This window comes from Phocoena phocoena, chromosome 1 (genome assembly GCF_963924675.1).
Source record: "Phocoena phocoena chromosome 1, mPhoPho1.1, whole genome shotgun sequence".
Taxonomy (NCBI): domain Eukaryota; kingdom Metazoa; phylum Chordata; class Mammalia; order Artiodactyla; family Phocoenidae; genus Phocoena; species Phocoena phocoena.
This window is the reverse complement of record NC_089219.1, coordinates 115,273,565-115,291,575: the sequence shown is the minus strand read 5'-3', so window position 1 is coordinate 115,291,575 and position 18,011 is coordinate 115,273,565. Positions and strand designations below refer to the sequence as shown.

At 38.8% G+C, this 18,011-nt stretch overlaps 1 protein-coding gene across 1 annotated transcript in view; it reads left to right on the top strand.

Moving 5' to 3' along the window:
* Nucleotides 1-18,011, top strand: part of SPTA1 (spectrin alpha, erythrocytic 1) — a 68,018-nt gene that overhangs the window by 4,024 nt on the left and 45,983 nt on the right. The window contains exons 4-16 of the mRNA XM_065873884.1: nt 513-653; nt 1,441-1,587; nt 3,362-3,495; nt 4,055-4,199; nt 6,762-6,916; nt 7,862-7,997; nt 8,099-8,200; nt 9,687-9,824; nt 10,799-10,909; nt 12,241-12,318; nt 12,464-12,619; nt 13,959-14,163; nt 15,620-15,801. Coding sequence (XP_065729956.1) covers nt 513-653; nt 1,441-1,587; nt 3,362-3,495; nt 4,055-4,199; nt 6,762-6,916; nt 7,862-7,997; nt 8,099-8,200; nt 9,687-9,824; nt 10,799-10,909; nt 12,241-12,318; nt 12,464-12,619; nt 13,959-14,163; nt 15,620-15,801 — 1,830 coding nt within the window. The remainder of the gene's footprint in view (nt 1-512; nt 654-1,440; nt 1,588-3,361; nt 3,496-4,054; nt 4,200-6,761; nt 6,917-7,861; nt 7,998-8,098; nt 8,201-9,686; nt 9,825-10,798; nt 10,910-12,240; nt 12,319-12,463; nt 12,620-13,958; nt 14,164-15,619; nt 15,802-18,011) is intronic.

Sequence of the window (18,011 nt, the reverse complement as noted above, 5' to 3'; positions counted from 1 at the left end):
TCTAAGCTAACTTGGCATTAGAGCCCTCAACTATATACTCTCAAATTCTCATTGCTTTGGTGCCACTATTTCCTTTATAAGTCAGAAAAACATTGTAACTCTTATCCTTTCTGACAAACAGTCCATGCTAAGTTTTTTCTATGTCTTTTTCAGTACTTTGAACACCCTCTGCCCATTGTCTACCTATCAAAATTCTACCTATCCCTCTAGGTCCAATTCAAATGAGCACTCTTTCATGAATTCTTATTCTATCCTGGCTTATTGTCTGTAATCACTTCATCCTCTAAAACACCAAAACATTATTCATTTTTTTCTATTATGGAAGATCATATGGTTTAATTGCTATTCACATACATGTCCTATTTCCTCCTTTAAATATTTGTTGATCAATTAATGCACGAGTGAATGGGAGGAGGGATTTTTATCCAGGCCCCTCTCTGCACAGGTCTGTGAGTCTATACCTGCTGCTCCACAGCAGGTACTGTGCCTGAGTTGTTTTACTTTCCCCATAGGTCCTTCTGGAGGAACTCAGCCACCTGTGGGACCTGCTTCTGGAGCTGACTCAAGAGAAGAGCACCTTGCTGCTGCGGGCCCTGAAGCTTCAGCAGTACTTACAGGAGTGTGCTGACATCTTGGAGTGGATTGGAGACAAGGTATAGGACCAAACAGTATGCATATAGGACTTCCCATCCATCTGCCCCAGACATCCCATAGCAATTTAATGCAGGCCTTTCATAAAGAAGTTAGGATGTCTCTTTCTGGGCTTAGTTCCTTGGAAGAAAGAGGAATGTTGGCAAAGATTTAGGGGTATTCTGGAGGTAGTTAACACTGTAGGGGGATAAGTCTAAATGTATGAATCTGAATATGAAGAAGGCAAGACTTACACAAAAACTGCATTGAAAGATGATCTAGGATTGTCCCCATTCTACCTTCCATGAGCCTTCACTCCTAGATTTTTGCTTTTACTCTGTGTCCAGCTTAGAGCATTGCAGTTCTTTCCCTAATTCTTTGTCTCTCAGTACCTATAACTAGGGAGGTTTTTATTTTCTACATAATCCTGTGGTTAGGACTGAACATTTACACAAGCAAGTGCCTAGCACAATACTTTTGTAAATGCTCAGTTTGTTGAATTGAGTAGAACCAGGATGAATTTATTTTTCAGGTTCCAATACACAAAAGGGTATTCCCAGGGGCTTTTGCCAACAATGTTCCTGGTCTCTCCAAAGAATTACCCCAAAGACCACTGTTCCCTGGGTCAGAACGCCACCTCAGGAAATACACTGCTGCTTCTGGCTCTTTCCTGAAGGGTTGGTTCTCCCAAGTTCCACCAGTATCTCCTTCTGAGTTATCCTGGGAATGTGAGCAAGGGTTTTGGGCATTTGAACTGCAGGAATTCCTAAATGTTTATGGGTGACTTACCAGAGTTTTCTCTGTCTACAGGAGGCTATAGTGACATCAGTGGAGCTGGGTGAGGACTGGGAGCGCACAGAGGTTCTGCATAAGAAGTTTGAAGATTTCCAAGCAGATCTGGCAGTTCGAAAGGAGAGGTTGAATGGAGTGAACCAATATGCCAATGAGTGTGCTGAGGTGAGGTGGGGAACAAGAGAGCCAAGCCAGCAAAAGGGTCTGATCTTCAAGAAGACTCTCTGGCCATTAGTAGATGGGACATGAAAGATATAGGACATTGTGAGAAAGCAGAGGTATGCCTGTCCCTGGAGCAACATGCCCAGAGCAGTTTCCTCTCCTTTCTGAATGTATCCCTTGCCAGTCCACGGAAATGGAGATGAGAGAGTGAGTGTATGTGTGTTTACATAAAGGAATTCAATCCACAATGGGGTTACTCCTGCACCATGCAGTACATTGATTTCTCAAGTTTATGAAGCACTCTTTCTTCATGAAGAAGAACCAGAATAAAGTGGCAAAGAATATAAAATAACAGTGGGCTATCATAATATACATGATATAATTAAACTAATTTTTTTGTGTTTTGGGGGGAAGGGAAAAGGAGGCAGATTTATCTTCATTTTCTTAAGAAAGTGCTTAAATAAGTTTTTAATTTCTGGGCATGTAAAACTCAGTGTGTGAATAAATAATCCTAACATATGTGAGAACTGGGAAGTCAGTCTGATTTTATATGTACATGAAGGAATTAGAAATTCTAACAGTTGGCTATCGTGCTTTTCCATTTAAGGTTTCATTATCACTGCAGCTTTATAATGGGAATGATGTTTCTGTGTTAATAGAACCAAGATTTCAGGATGAACGGATACTGGAGTAGGGGAAAATAACATATTTCTCAATTTTTTTCCAGGCCACATTTCCAACAGTCCCAAATTTTCTCCCTCTATCACCTTTTTGTTATTGTGGAGATTTTTAAGTTATCTATTACTCTCTATCAAACTACCACAAAACTGAAAACAACAAATAACCTATTTTTTTGAGTGAATCAGATTCATGATTCAGTGACTCAGCTGCTCAGCTGGGTTATTCTGCTGATATCACCTGGTTTTCTTAAGTCACTGCAGTTATGCAATGAGTCAGTTGGGGTGGAGTGTCTAAAATGGCCTTGCTCCCATGTATGGAGATTTAGCAAGGATAATGAAGGTTTTCTCCATATGCTCTCTCATCTTTCAGTAAATCATGCTTTTTTTATGTGTTCCAAGAAGGTAAGAACAGAAGCTGAAAGACCTCTTGATGCCTAAGTGCTGGGGCTCATAGAATATCATTTCTATTTATAAGCAAGGAAGGAGAAGTAGAAAATTCAGTCTGATGAGGCTTCAAAATAGAAATGGAAATGGGAATAAACAGGGTTAGGAGGAGTAGGGAGACTTGGGTATTTGGGAACTACTCAAAATTTCCAAGTATCAAAATGGACTGATGCTGCTAGCTTAATCTAGTATTCATAAATCTCATTGCTTCAGTTAGTTTGCAAAAATGCGTGGAGTTTTCTGCAAAATTAAGTTTATCTGCATGTCTGTATAATTCTGCAAAGAGGGAAATAGCTCTCATTAGCTTCTCAAAGGTATTAGGACCCCAAAAGAACCAAGACCCACAGTATTAGAGTTTTGAAAAATTAAGTCAGATTTCACAAAAGGAATTTTCTCTTCTTTTCCTTGGTTTCCAGGATCTTGAAGGGAGTTAGCAGGCATCAACATGATGGAGTTCTGAAAATAATGAGGTTGGGCAAGGCTGTGTTAGTAAGCTAGTCTGGAGCTGTGGGCAAAATATCTGGTGGTTTGGTTTTCTAGATTTTGGTGAGGTGGATCAAGTAAGAGTTAGAGAGCAGAGATAAAGTGAAGTGTGAAATAAGAAGTGTTTAAATGATTTTTTGCATTAGTCCATCATTGACTTTCTCCCACAGGAAAAGCATCCTGAGCTGCCCTTAATTCAGTCAAAGCAGGAGGAAGTGAATGCAGCCTGGGAGCGGCTACATGGTCTGGCTCTCCAACGACAGAAAAAGCTGTCCAGCGCTGCAGACCTCCAGCGATTCAAAAGGTAGGAATCTCACCACTGAACTGTATGAAACTGCAATAGCACCATGCTTGTTATTTGTGTTAACCTCTGTCTACTGTTAGCAATTAGTGGCCAATACCTCTAAAAAAAGAAACTCACGTGCTTGTCTTTAAAGACAACAAGGGAGAGAGTAGTTAAGAAAATTGTGACCCACTCTATAGCCAAGTATGTGTCTAATGGAGCTTAAAGCAATACAAATAGCACTGGTAAATTAGTGATGGAAGCTCTGCAGAGGCAAGAAAAGCAGGTTAAGAACCGGAAGGGAATGGAGGGTGAAGTTGGGAAGAAGGACATTCATGAAGAGCTGACCCAGATACAGGAAATATATCTTGGAGGCTCAGTTGTCATGATGCCCAAGTCTCTAACTCTCAATGGAAACCATTAAAAGCAGTAAAGAACATTTTACCTTATGTTTTTTGCTAGTGTGGGGGAAGATAGGGTAATTTCTGACTGAGTGAGCTAGACTGGTCCTTGCTGTGTGCTGTTTGCCCTGGAATGCCTGCCTTCTTCCTTTGCTGGAGCTCATGGAGATGTCTGACAGGGATGTGACTGAAGCCATCCAGTGGATTAAAGAGAAGGAGCCTCAAGTCACCTCTGAAGACTATGGCAAAGACCTTGTGAGCTCTGAGGCACTGTTTCACAGTCACAAGACACTTGAGAGGAACCTTGCAGTCATGAATGACAAGGTAAGCCTGTTAGAGGAATGGCTAATCCCTTGAGCTAGAAAAGGCATTTGGTGTTCATCTCATCTCCATAGGACACAGTAAATTCACTATTTCAATGAAGGAGAAATTTTGTGCCACTTGAATATACCTCCTTATTCTAGTTTATAACTTGTACATGAATCTTGGATATCTCTTAATTTATTTAATTATTTTTATTTAAATATACATATATGTTTTATATACACTCAAGCTTTTTGTAATATATTTCATAATTTAAACCAAAATAGATAGCTTCAAGAATGGTTTCCTAATCTCACTCAGTACCCTATGGCCAGAGAGTCTTTTCTTTTATCTAACTACGCTTTCTCCTGTTGGGGCTGAACCTTGTTTCTTCTTGTGCTTCGCTCAGTCGAAAAGGGAGTAAGTTTCTTCTTCCCCTTTTATAATAAACTCAGACACTTAAAACACATTACTAGCTCATGCAGCTGAATATCAAAAAAACAAACAACCCAATCCAAAAGTGGGCAGAAGACCTAAAGAGACATTTCTCCAAAGAAGACATACAGATGGCCAACAAACACATGAAAGGATGCTCAACATAACTAATCATTAGAGAAATGCAAATCAAAATTGCAATGAGGTATCACCTCACACCAGTCAGAATGGCCATCATCAAATAGTCTACAAACAATAAATGCTGGAGAGGGTGTGGAGAAAAGGGAACCCTCTTGCACTGTTGATGGGAATGTAAATTGATACAGCCACTACGGAGAACAGTATGGAGGTTCCTTAAAAAACTAAAAATAGAACTACCATACGACCCAGCAGTCTCACTACTGGGCATATACCCTGATAAAACCATAATTCAAAAAGAGTCATGTACCACAATGTTCATTGCAGCTCTATTTACAATAGCCTGGACATGGAAGCAACCTAAATGTCCATTGACAGGTGAATGGATAAAGATGATGTGGCACATATATACAATGGAATATTACTCAGCCATAAAAAGAAATGAAATTGAGTTATCTGTAGTGAGGTGGATGGACCTAGAGTCTGTCATACAGAGTGAAGTAAGTCAGGAAGAGAAAAACAAATACCATATGCTAACACATATGTATGGAATCTAAAAAGAACAATAACAACAACAAAAAATGGTTCTGAAGAACCTAGGGGCAGGACAAGAATAAAGATGCAGACGTAGAGAATGGACTTGAGGACACAGGGAGGGGTAAGGATAAGCTGGGGCAAAGTGAGAGAGTGGCATGGACTTATATATACTACCAAATGTAAAATAGACAGCTAGTGGGAAGCAGCTGCATAGCACAGGGAGGTCAGCTCAGTGCTGTGTGACCACCTAGAAGGGTGGGATAGGGAGATGCAAGAGGGAGGAGATATGGGGATATATGTATATGTATAGCCGATTCACTTTGTTATAAAGCAGAAACTAACACACCATTGTAAAGTAATTATACTCCAATAAAGATGTTAAAACAACGACAACAACACATTACTAAACCCACCTTTGGGTTTTCTTCTGGAAATTGGAAAACCCCGGTTCCTATACCTACAGTAGGTATAGACACACTAGAAATTGGAGCAAGCCTGTTTTCTTGAATGATTCCCATTCTTACTTCTTCCCATCACAATTTAACCATAACTTAAACTAATTATGCCTGAGCTTCTACAGTGGAGTCAGCCCACAGGAAGATCCCTACTTGTTATGCTTTAATCATAGCTCTGTGCCTGGGTCGTTTCTGAAAATGATTTCACCATTCTACTTCTTTTGTTCTTCCTCATTTTTTCTCTTTGGTCTTTTTTTTTTTTTCTAATTATGGATGATAAAATACCATGATTTAATGAATAATGATAATGAAATCTCAAATCCTAGACAACACCTAATTATAGTTGGGTATAGTAGAAGAACTAATGGTAACATGTGGAATTTGCCCTAGTAAGCCTGCTCCTCAAGAATTGTGCTCAAAACAGCCTGGCATTACTGAAATTTTCTTGGCAGAAATTTTCCTTGGCAGAAATGTCTTTCTGGTTCCCACAATAATGTTTATGGAGTTAGTATAGAGGGTAATGAAGGACAGATGTATGTCTAAACATTGCTTCTGACATTGACTAGCTCAATGACCTTGGGCAAATAAAATACTCAACCTCTCAGTTTTCACATACAAGGAGAGCAAGAATAGTTTTGCCTCACAGTATTATTAAAGGAAGACTATAAAACAAGAAAATGCATATGAAGGGCTTAGCACAATGAGAGACAAAATGTAATCAGTAAATTATTATTGTTAATATAGTTACATGAGTATATTAATATAAATATATCAATATAAAAGCACTAATAAATTATTCTAATTCTTATGATTATTATGTTACATTCTTCCCATAAAACTTTGCCAAGAGGATCAGAATGCTTGGATTTCCCACTGTGTTTCTTTATCATTTTTTTTTATTTATATAAGTTTCAGATGTACAGCATTATAATTAGACATCCATATATACTACAAAGTTGCCATCCATCACCATACGGTTGACTACCTTCACATACTAGGTTTCTTTTTTATCCCAAAGGTGAAGGAGTTATGTGCCAAAGCAGACAAGTTGAAGCTTTCCCATCCTTCAGATGCAGTGCAGATCCAGCAGATGAAAGAGGATCTGGTCTCCAACTGGGGGCACATTCGCACCTTGGCTACCAGCAGATATGAAAAGCTGCAGGCTTCTTATAGGTGAGAAATCCTTCTTCTCTATTGCTTTACCTATCTCTAGGTCAAAGTATAACATCAAAAGCAGGAATAAAAGAGTGAAAGGAGTAAAATAATGAGTGACCCAGCCCTCCTGCCTGCTCAGTAGAGGCAAAAGAAATTTTAATTTGCCAGGAGAAGTCCTTTGAAGGCTGATGTAATCCTCAGCGTGACACCTCCTTTCACCTGTACCCTTCCTGTCTTCCTCTGTTTGTACAGTTGTAAGAAACTATGAAGTGGTCCATGGAACTGAAAAATTAGCTGAAGACACATGTTAAAATCCTGGCCCTAGCTAAGGAACTGGAATTAATTTCCAAGCTGAAGAACACAAAATAAATCTAGAATTATTTCTGGAATGTAGGTCAGCTTACAAAAAATCTGGACAACATTTCAGTAGTTAATTTTTATGATTAGTTATTAAATCACTAGAAAATAGTGTTTATCTTATTGATATGATTTTAAATGAACTGGTGAGCTTTTGACTTTTTTGAATAGGTAATCTTTTTTTGTAGTTTTTGTTTTTACTGGTATGGTGAAGGGTGAACTAAAATACATGAGGACTCCTAACCCTAACTCTAGTCGTCCCTTAGGCTTCCTGTTGGTTATGTTATGTCCTTATTTATTGGCCTCCTTGTGAGTACTTTATTCTACTTCAAATGCATCTGGGATGTGACTTTGTGATGTTGGAGATGTCATGTCCAAGTGCTTCATCACACAATGACGCATCTGCCCTAGGAATATACAACCTGGAGTGAAGGATTTACAACCTGCACTGCTAAAGGAATAGGAAGTACATCAGAGGAATGGGAGGTGTAGGATTAGGGCAAGGCACATGTTGTACATCTTAGCCCAACCCAACCCTGACTCTTTGTTCAAAGTCCATTTGTATCTGGTTCCTCCTTCCTGTCTTTTCCCTTACCTTTCCCTCAGGTACCAGCGGTTCTTATCTGACTATGATGAGCTCTCAGGCTGGATGAAGGAGAAGACTGCTTTGATCAATGCTGATGAGCTGCCCACAGATGTGACTGGTGGGGAAGCCCTACTGGACAGGCATCAGCAGCATAAGGTAGAGAGGAAACATCTCCCCAGTAGGAGGAAGAGGGCGGTTTCCAACAATGCCAGAAGGTTTCTTGCTGCATTTTAAAACATTTTGTCTCGTGACCACAGCATGAGATTGACTCTTATGATGACCGATTTCAATCTGCTAATGAGACTGGTCAAGCCCTGCTGGATGCCAGTCATGAAGCATCTGATGAAGTCATGGATAAGGTAATCTAGTTTAACAGAATTTGTGAAATTTGGATACCTATTAAGCCTTCACTTAATCTCATACTAATATGACAATCTCTGAAAGAGGACAGAAGACGTATAAACATCTTAATGTGGGCTCAAATATCACCCTGCTTCCTTCATATGTTGCTTTAGCTAATTTGAGGCATTTGAAGTTCTCAGGACTTGATGTGTGCTCCCTCACCTCTGAGACATTACTTCATCAACCTAACTAATTTCATCACCTACCTTCTACCTAATTTGAAGCCTCCATACCATCTTGCCTTGTCACATGTGCTCTGTTTTGTCACTTTCCCATGCTCATCTCTAGATTGTTAATTCTTTGAGGACTGCACCTTATTCATCTTTGGGTTCCCTAAGGTACCTAGCATGGTTCCTGGCACATGGATCCCTTTCTTCTCTCCTCTATACAACCTCAAATCAAATTGATTTTCCTATATCTGTGTTTCTCAAATCTCCATTAAGCAACAGGAAAGCTTTAAACACTCAGAATTCCACTGAATGAAGATTAAGGTTTGCCATCGTCCTAAACTCCTAGATCCCAAGGGCTCACGTAAACCTCCTGATCCCTGAGACATTTTACTCCAGTCACAGAGTCACAGGAACTCCTTGGGATGATAACTGAAATAAGATTTGCAGGCTCTTTTCATATCATTAGATTCCAAGCACAACCCCGAGTGCTATATGATGAAGGTTGAGATGACCATATTTTCAGTTCATCAAGAACTCTATGGGAAAATTATACTACGGATTTTTATTTTTAACTATTTCTTGCCAAAGGAATAGTGGGACCCTAAATCCTTGAAAACTTACCTATTATCCTGGGATTCTGAGAATTGTTACTGTCTTTTTAATGGAGTTAACACAGCAGCTGTTTTAATAAGCTGGAAATTCTTGGGCAGATGCTTGGGCAGAAACAAAGGCTTTTATGAGTTTGAGAATGTCACTTTCACCGTGATGGTTCTTATTTGCTTTTGGAATAGAATGCAAACTTCTCAATCTGATCATTTAAGTGCCCTATAAATTTGAATTTCATTAAATGTTTATCTTTTTTAGACACTGCATTTTTCTCTGGAGCACTTCATATAATCTAATGATTACTTGGAGTAATTATTTGCTTGTGGTATTATGTCCTCCTACAATCCCGATACACACCTCCCTGCCCTTCAAATCTTTGTTTGATACAATACTTTCTATATTTCTACTCCCTGCTTCTTCAAATCTGAATTAATCTTTCCTTCTTTATTTATACATATTAAGTGTGGTGTACCTCTGTTATGGCATTTATCCCATTTTTCCTATACTACAGTGATTCACTTAGATGTTGCAGCCTTAAGAGAAAATCCCATTTCCTATTCATTTTTGTATCCTTCAAAAAGCCTTGCATTTATTAGATGCTCAGTGAATATAGGATAAAATAAATTAATTAGTATCTTCCTGGCACGTTATCTCTTCCTTTCCAAAGATGGCAGTACTTACCTCCCATTGGGATGCTCTGCTGGAACTGTGGGACAAGCGTTGGCAGCAGTATGAGCAGTGCCTGGAACTACACCTCTTCTACCGTGACAGTGAGCAAGTGGACAGTTGGATGAGTAGACAAGAGGTAACAAAGGGGCTCAGAAAGTGTCCAGAAGCCATTTCTCCTTCTCCTTATTTACTACTATCAACACCCTTACAACCACTTCAGTTCACCTGGGAACTGAAGGGTGAGCCACAAGGAAGAGAAAAGATTGGCCCTCTCTGTGAGACTCTTGAAATTCCCTCGTGGACAAACGCACAGAAAAATACCTAAATACAAAGCAGAGAGTCTTTCGCAGACCTACTGGAGAACGGACTTGAGGATATGGGGAGGGGGAAGGGTGAGTTTTGACAGGGCGAGAGAGAGTCATGGACATATACACACTAACAAACGTAGTAAGGTAGATAGCTAGGGGGAAGCAGCCGCAAGGCACAGGGATATTAGCTCGGGGCTTTGTGACAGCCTGGAGGGGTGGGATGGGGAGAGTGGGAGGGAGGAAGACGCAAGAGGGAAGACATATGGGAACATATGTATATGTATAGCTGATTCACTTTGTTATAAAGCAGAAACTAACACACCATTGTAAAGCAATTATACCCCAATAAAAATGTTTAAAAAATAAAAAAATAAAACAAAATAAAACGTAAAAAAGAAAAAAAGCAGAGAGTCTTTAAGCTCTACTGAACATGAGGTGAAATGAATATCCAGTTGTTAAGAGTTCAGCAAGAGAAAATGTAATGAGTCAGGCAGGGTTAACGAGAGATTTCCCGGAGGAGGTGAGTGGTCCTCTTGAGTATTTGAGATCTCAGAATAGTGCCTAGATTGGTTGGTTCAGACACAGAGACAAAAATGATAAAGTTGTATGAGAAGATTGGGAAGGGACTCTGAACCTCCTGCTGCTAAATGTTAACCTCTATCTCCTCTCCTACTTTGTGCTAATTCCCACCTTGCTCTCTATTCCCCTCACCTCCTTCCTTACTCCTTTCTCAGAGATATTCCAAAGGGAATGTTTCCCACCAGTGAGGTACAGCTGGGATGTATCTTTCTGTCTTCTATAGGCCTTCCTGGAAAATGAGGACTTGGGAAACTCCTTGGGCAGTGTTGAAGCCCTTCTTCAGAAGCATGATGACTTTGAGGAAGCCTTTACTGCCCAGGAGGAGAAGATCACAGTAAGAAATGGGCCCTGGTTTGGGTATTGGCTTCATGTTTGTACATATCATCTCATACAATACCAATCCTTAGAATCACTCATAACTATCAGACATAACATGAGGGTTGTTCTTTAAAGAGAAAACATCCAGAAAAATAATCATACCCATATTTTATCAATACATTTGTATTCCACAAAACATATTTAGAAAGTTTTAAAGATTTTGAGCCATTTATATTTTCTGATGAAGTGCATGATTGTCTTATTTTTTCTGCAGTATAAGTAGAAACTATTGGATCCATATCCAACATAGAATCATAACTTAAAAGTTTGAATGTATTATTTACTTTTTATATTTTTTCCCCTCCGATAATATCTCCATTTGGTTTTCTTTAGTAATATCTAGATATCTAAGTAGTATCTAATTTTTCCTGTATACCTTCATCTATGTGTTTCTCATTTAATGCTACTGTAGTCTTCCTGTGAACTGTAAGTACAATGTCCCAGAAAATGTCTTATGTCAATACATAAGCAAGTCTCAGAGAAGTGTGAGGAAGACTTTATTTGTCCAATCTACTGTATGTTCCCTAGGACAGTACTGACTTTAACCTTGTACGTGTGCATGTATACCACCAGCAGCAGCAACAACCACACTAAAAACAAAATTCCAAGTCTTCTCTGTTAATCTTCAGTCAGTACAGAGCTTAATATGGTCATTCCCAGTCCATATGCTTGTTAAGTTGATTTTCACTGGTAAAAGCTAACCGTGTAAAATAAATTACAGTTCATAAAATGCTATTGTTTATTTTAGATCATTTTCTTATTCCCAATCAATTAATCCATCCTGAGCCCTAGCAATTTTGGGAATCATGAATGAATATGAGTAAAAATTCATGTCTGCAATTTGTGACTCCATTCCCCATGTAGCTATAGATATAGATGTAGATAAAAAGATATATGATATATGATGGATGGAAGGATGAATAGATAGATAGATGATAGAGAGAGAGAGACTGGTGGCACTGGATGTGACTATATCAATAATGCTTCCTCTTAAAAATTTAAGACTAGATCAGATATTCACCTCATAGTGACATCAGGATTCATTTACTGTAAACTAGATTTAAAAAAAAATTGTGACATAGAGAAGGTAATTAACCTGCCTGAGATACAATACATTTTGAGATACAATTTATAACAGAAGTCAGAAGTAGAACCTAGATCTTCTGACCCTGAAACTTGTCTACTTCCAACATTGTCATGCTTCCTTTTTAAACAGTTAGCCAAACTGTGGCCACTTACTCAGTGGCCACTGAGGGAAAATCACTCCTTTTTTTTTTCTTTTTCCAGACCTTAGACAAGACTGCAACCAAACTGATTGATAATGACCATTATGATTCAGAGAACATTGCTGCTATCCGGGATGGGGTATGTCCAAGGTCCCATATGTGCCTCTGCCTGCTTATGCACGGGATCAGGGAAAGTGTTAGAGCATGATAACCTTGATGGGCAGTGAATCTCATGTATCCATATTTGATTTTGCTGACAGTGAGTTTGTTTATGTTTTTTGCAGCTGTTGGCCCGACAGAATGCTTTACGTGAAAGGGCTGCCACTCGACGCAGATTGCTGGAGGATTCATTGCTTCTGCAGCAACTGTATCAGGACTCAGATGACCTAAAGAACTGGATCAACAAGAAGAAAAAGTTGGCAGATGATGAAGATTACAAGGTAGGCAGGATTTGCAAACTGCAGACCCTGGACATACTCATTGGGACTGAATTTCATGGAATTAGTCTTGGAACTGAAAGGACAATAGCGTTCAGCTGGTGAGCCTCATTTTATAGATGGAGAGACAGATACTCAGAGAAGGGCAATGACTCCTCCAAGACTGTACATCAAGTTTCTGGTTTTCCTACACCCTGTTGTCCATCACCCCTTTTCTCTGGCACAATTTCCAGTGGTCCGTAACAGAATGGAGAAAAGGAGGAACTCTCCTTATTTAGCCCTCTGTTGCCCTCTGCACGCTTATAGTAAGAAAATGTTGTGTCTAATCATAATGTACATTCAAGCTACCCGGAACTCAAAAGTAACCTAATGGTTTGATATAATATAGACTTATGTGGTTTTGTAGCTGGAAAGGAACAACTCCTTATTTTACAGATGAAGAAACCAAGGATCTGAATTGTGAAGTGAGTTGCCCAAGGTTAGCCAAGAATCAATGTTTAGAATGCAGTTTAACATAAGGGGTAGAAGCATGAATTCTTTTTGGAGAAGGTAAAAACTGGGCTTGAATTCTCTCCCTCTCCTGTCTTAGTTTGTATGACTTTGAAATTTTTCTGAATTATCTCTGAGCTATACATAGGTTTCTTTACCTTCTGCTTGTGTAAAACACATATTTTTCACTCACAATATAAACTATTATGCACACACATATATACTCACAAATTTTTGCATTTATAATCAGGGCTAGAATTAGTCTCTTGATTTCTAGGCCAACATCTATTCACAGTATTTACTTTCTAGATAACATTTAGTCTTAAATGTATACCTCTGATGCTTTTGTTCTCACTTTTTTTTATAGAACTTTGAGCATCTAATCTGTACCTTTCATTCTGTAAAACTCAGCACTATGTGCTTGTGTTCTCCTGAGGAGTTATGGTTCCAGTGTATGCAGGGTAAACAGATCTTCTGTATATGGGACAAAAGGATGGATGTTTCATATACTAGGACAGGAATGGAAAATAATCTCCATCTTTCATGACAGCTCTGATAGATTGTTAGTGCTTGCATGGGGCGTTGTATTTAAAATGGTCTTCAGACTATATCCAGACTCAACAGAAATAAATTCAAGGGTTGATTAGCCACGTCTGTCATTTGTATAGAGGAGAGATTGGTCACACAGTTTCCTAAGCCTCTTCTGCCTCTATACTTGGACTAGGACAGTTCTGCCTTATATCCTCTTCTTAGTTCAGTTAGATTTATAGTGAAAAGAAATTCCTGTCCTCAGAATGTCTGCTCCTCATTCTTCAAGGAATGGTTCTCCTTAATTGTTTTCATTTTGTCTCAGGATACACAGAACTTGAAGAGCCAGGTTCAAAAGCAGCAAGTCTTTGAAGAAGAATTGGCAGCTAATGAGATCCAGCTCAATAACATACAGAAAACTGGCCAGGAGATGATTGAGAGCAATCATTATGCCTCTGAAAGTGTGGATGCTCGTTTGAGTGAAGTTGCCAAACTCTGGACAGAATTGCTGGAGGCTACAGCACAGAAAGGTCAGAAGCAGAGTCTTGTTGAAAACGAATTCCTAAATTCTGAAACCCACCGTCTTCATCTTTTCCACCTTGAGTTTACCTAGTGACTTCTATAAGAAGGGATGCTACTCATTTGTTTCCCTGTGTATTCCTGTATTGGTCAAGAAATTTAAAAATCTAACCTAAATTTATCACACTATATATTAGTGTGATAATATATCACACTATATATTAATATAATCACACTATATATTAGTGTGATTAATATATCACACTATATATTAACACAATTTTATGTTTTCTTCATGTATGTAAGTCTTTTCAACTGAAATTACTTTTGTTTTCTTCACTTTTTTCTTCCTCTTGAATAAATATTCAGATACCATGAATTCAGTATTGGCTATGCACCTAAAACTAGTGTCCTTAAATTATATTATACATATTTTGGTTCTATAGATGAAATAAGGTTTTCTGACCCAGGTTATAAAATTAGACATTAAAATATTGTTGGTGCCCCATATGATGTTCCCATGATGTTTTATTCTTATGAATAGGGCTTGATGACTTATTTTACCTATCTGAGCATGTTCAGGCTTTGTTGTAAGCTCTTAGAAAATTCCCATGTCTGCTTGAAGAGCCTCTACTTAAATTTAACTTCACCTTTTATTTTGGAAAATTAATCAATTGCCATAATTAACACCAATAATGAAGTTTCTCTGTCCATATCACCCTTGTTATAAACATCACCTATAGACATGACTCTGCCCTGGTTATAGAAAAAATACATCATACTGATTTTATCGGATGTCATCCTGAGTTTTGGTTTAGGAAAAAAAAATTCAACTTGATTGTAACAATAAGTTGCTGCTACTCTACATCATAGTAATTGCTTCACAGAAATAACACAAATAATTGCTATAAGATCATAGAATAAAGAATTTAGCTGAGAACAATGTGGATAATCAAGATATTCTCTGGAAGAAAAAATTGTAAGGCGTGGTTGGTGATGAAGGAGAGGCACTAAGAGAGGGGCCTAGCAAAGTTCTGAGAAAGATATTTAGGAAAAGACACTGCAAAATTTCAAACTGAGCCAACCCCAAGTTTTATACTTCTCTCAGAAAACGCAGTATTTGTGTTTGAATCCCTTTGAAAAGGAGGTCTCAATAGAGAGTAACAAGTGACATGAAAATACCCAAGATAGTTAAAATCTAACATAGCAGCACTATACCTCAACAAGAAATGAACAAATCGTTTATCTTTGTTTTGCGAACACTACTATCTTCAAAAACAAATACCCTCTGAATTCTACAAATTTATGATAATTTCTTATATAATCACATGTGAAACAGTTATACGTTTTCCCACTGGAGGGTCAAAATATTATATTGCTCCTTAAATTGATGTAACATGTATTAGCATATAATGAGGATCAGTTATGACAGTTATCAGTTATCTTATACTTGCTGTCTTTTCCTAGGGACTCAGTTATATGAAGCTAACAAGCAGCTGCAATTTGAAAATAATGCAGAAGACCTGAAGCACTGGCTGGAGGAGGTGGAATGGCAGGCTAGGTCTGAGGATTATGGGAAAGGTCTGGCTGATATACAGAATCTGCTCAGGAAACACGGCCTCCTGGAGTCTGCCATGGCTGCTCGTCAGGTTTGTTGCTAGCTCTTTGGCCAATTATAGGCCAACTCACCTGTATATGTTCTGAGCACACTGATCATAAGTAATTATTGTTTAAAAAAAAACAGAGAGAGAGCAGGAAACCAAAGGTAAAAATTCAAAACTTTTAGTTGGTCAACTACCTCTTTCCAATATCTCCTTTAATCCAGCCTTTCTCCTGGGTGCCTTGTGTCTTTTCTCAGAACCCCATGGCTGATGTAAGACTTTATTGACTCTTCTAAATATAACATTGTACTCTCAATCCAAAAACCTGGGTTTTATATATAGCCTTATCACTTACTAGTTCTGTGATATTTGGTGTATATTTTCACACCTCTGTATCCTCACCTGTAAAATAAAAGTTTTTATAAAATTTCCTCTTTCTATTCTGGCATCCTGCAACTCAAAGTTTGAAAATATTTTTAATCATACCATTTTTTTTTCTTAAGAAAATTGAAACCCAGAGAAGTGAAGTAACTTCCCTAATGTCACAGAGAAAATTAATAGCAGGGCCAGGACTAAGAAGCAGATGTCTAGGCTCTTAGTTTCAGAGTTACCCACTGAAATCCCACCAGACTGTTAGTTTAAATAAATTTATCCAATACTTTTCTAGAGTATCGATACTGTATGTGAGTTTCTGGAGAACTCAGCGGAAATCCACTTCCAGCTGACTCAATCTCTCATCCCAGGAATCCTAGCTTGTATTTAAAAATTATTCTGCTCTTCTCTACAAAGTCCCACTGATTTTTCCTGTTACAATACACTTTTATGATGTCTGCTCTTTGGTTACTCTTGGTTAAAAGGAAAAGACAGAATAATCTACAGAAAATAGAAATAAACAAAGCAAACCCAGTCACTTACATAGCTCTAGGTATGGCTTAATGGAGCTTGAAGTAAAAGGCTGGAGTTAGGAAAACCATACAAAGATAGCTTTGAAATCTACATGGAGGAGGAGAGTTTGGAACAGATTTTCAAAGAAGGGAAAAGAAAAGATTTGGTGAAAAGTAACTAAAAACATATAAAGAAGAGGAACAGCATGTGTAAACATGCAATAAGTAGGAGTATTTGACCCTAGTTTGGAATTTGTTCTGTTATGGAACACAAGCTCTTGTGCCCAACACACAGTGAGGCCCAACAAAGTGAAATCTCGGAGTTTGGAGAAGAGAAAGGTTGATTGCAGGGCCATGCAAGAATGGGTGGCTTTGATTTCAGATGGTCTCAGCCTGTAGCAGCTTGGAGCAAGGTTTCGGTTCCCGGAGAGATGTTGAGGTCGGACTGAGGCAGTGAGAGCACTGAATCCTAGCCACTAGACAACCAGGGACCAGTGACCAGTGACAAGGCCCTGGCCCATCAGCTGTGTAGAAATGAATTTCCACAGAGAGACGGAAAGTAGTGAAACAAGTAAAGTGTTTATTAGGAGGAAAATGAGTATGTGTGGATAGACACACAGGTGGGCTCAGAGAGAGAGTCACACCCTCGTGATAGTTTGAATCACTTATATGGGGCATTTCTTCCGGGTTTCCTTTGGCTAGTCATCTTGCTTTTTCTGGTTCTGAGTCTATATTTGGTATATCTCAGTGTTCTCCCTTGTGTGCATGCACATCTCTTAGCCAAGATGGATTTTAGCAAAGAGGCCTATGGGTAGGTTGACATCACCTACTATGGGGTGGCGCCCTCTTCCTTTCTACTTTCAGGGAGCTTTTCTGCACATGTGTAGTTTGGAAGGTCTCCTTGACTTCAAGAATGAGGAATATGTGGTTTTTTAGCTCTTACCTAGGCAGGGTTCAACTCCTCTCTCCTGCTATTTTGGAATGTCTGTCCACAGGGGAGAAACTGTCCAGCCTGGGGGCCATCTATCTCTTGCCTCAGCTTGAGCCCCAAAAATCCAGAACTCCCCAAAGGGTTTCAGCAAAGCATTTTTTTTTTTTACATCTTTATTGGAGTATAATTGCTTTACAATGGTGTGTTAGTTTCTGCTTTATAACAAAGTGAATCAGTTATACATATGTTCCCATATCTTTTCCCTCTTGTGTGTCCCTCCCTCCCACTCTCCCTATCCCACCTCTCTAGGTGGTCACAAACCACCGAGCTGATCTTCCTGTGCTATGTGGCTGCTTCCCACTCGTTATCTATTTTATGTTTGGTAGTGTATATATATCCATGCCACTCTCTCACTTTGTCACAGCTTACCCTTCCCCTTCCCC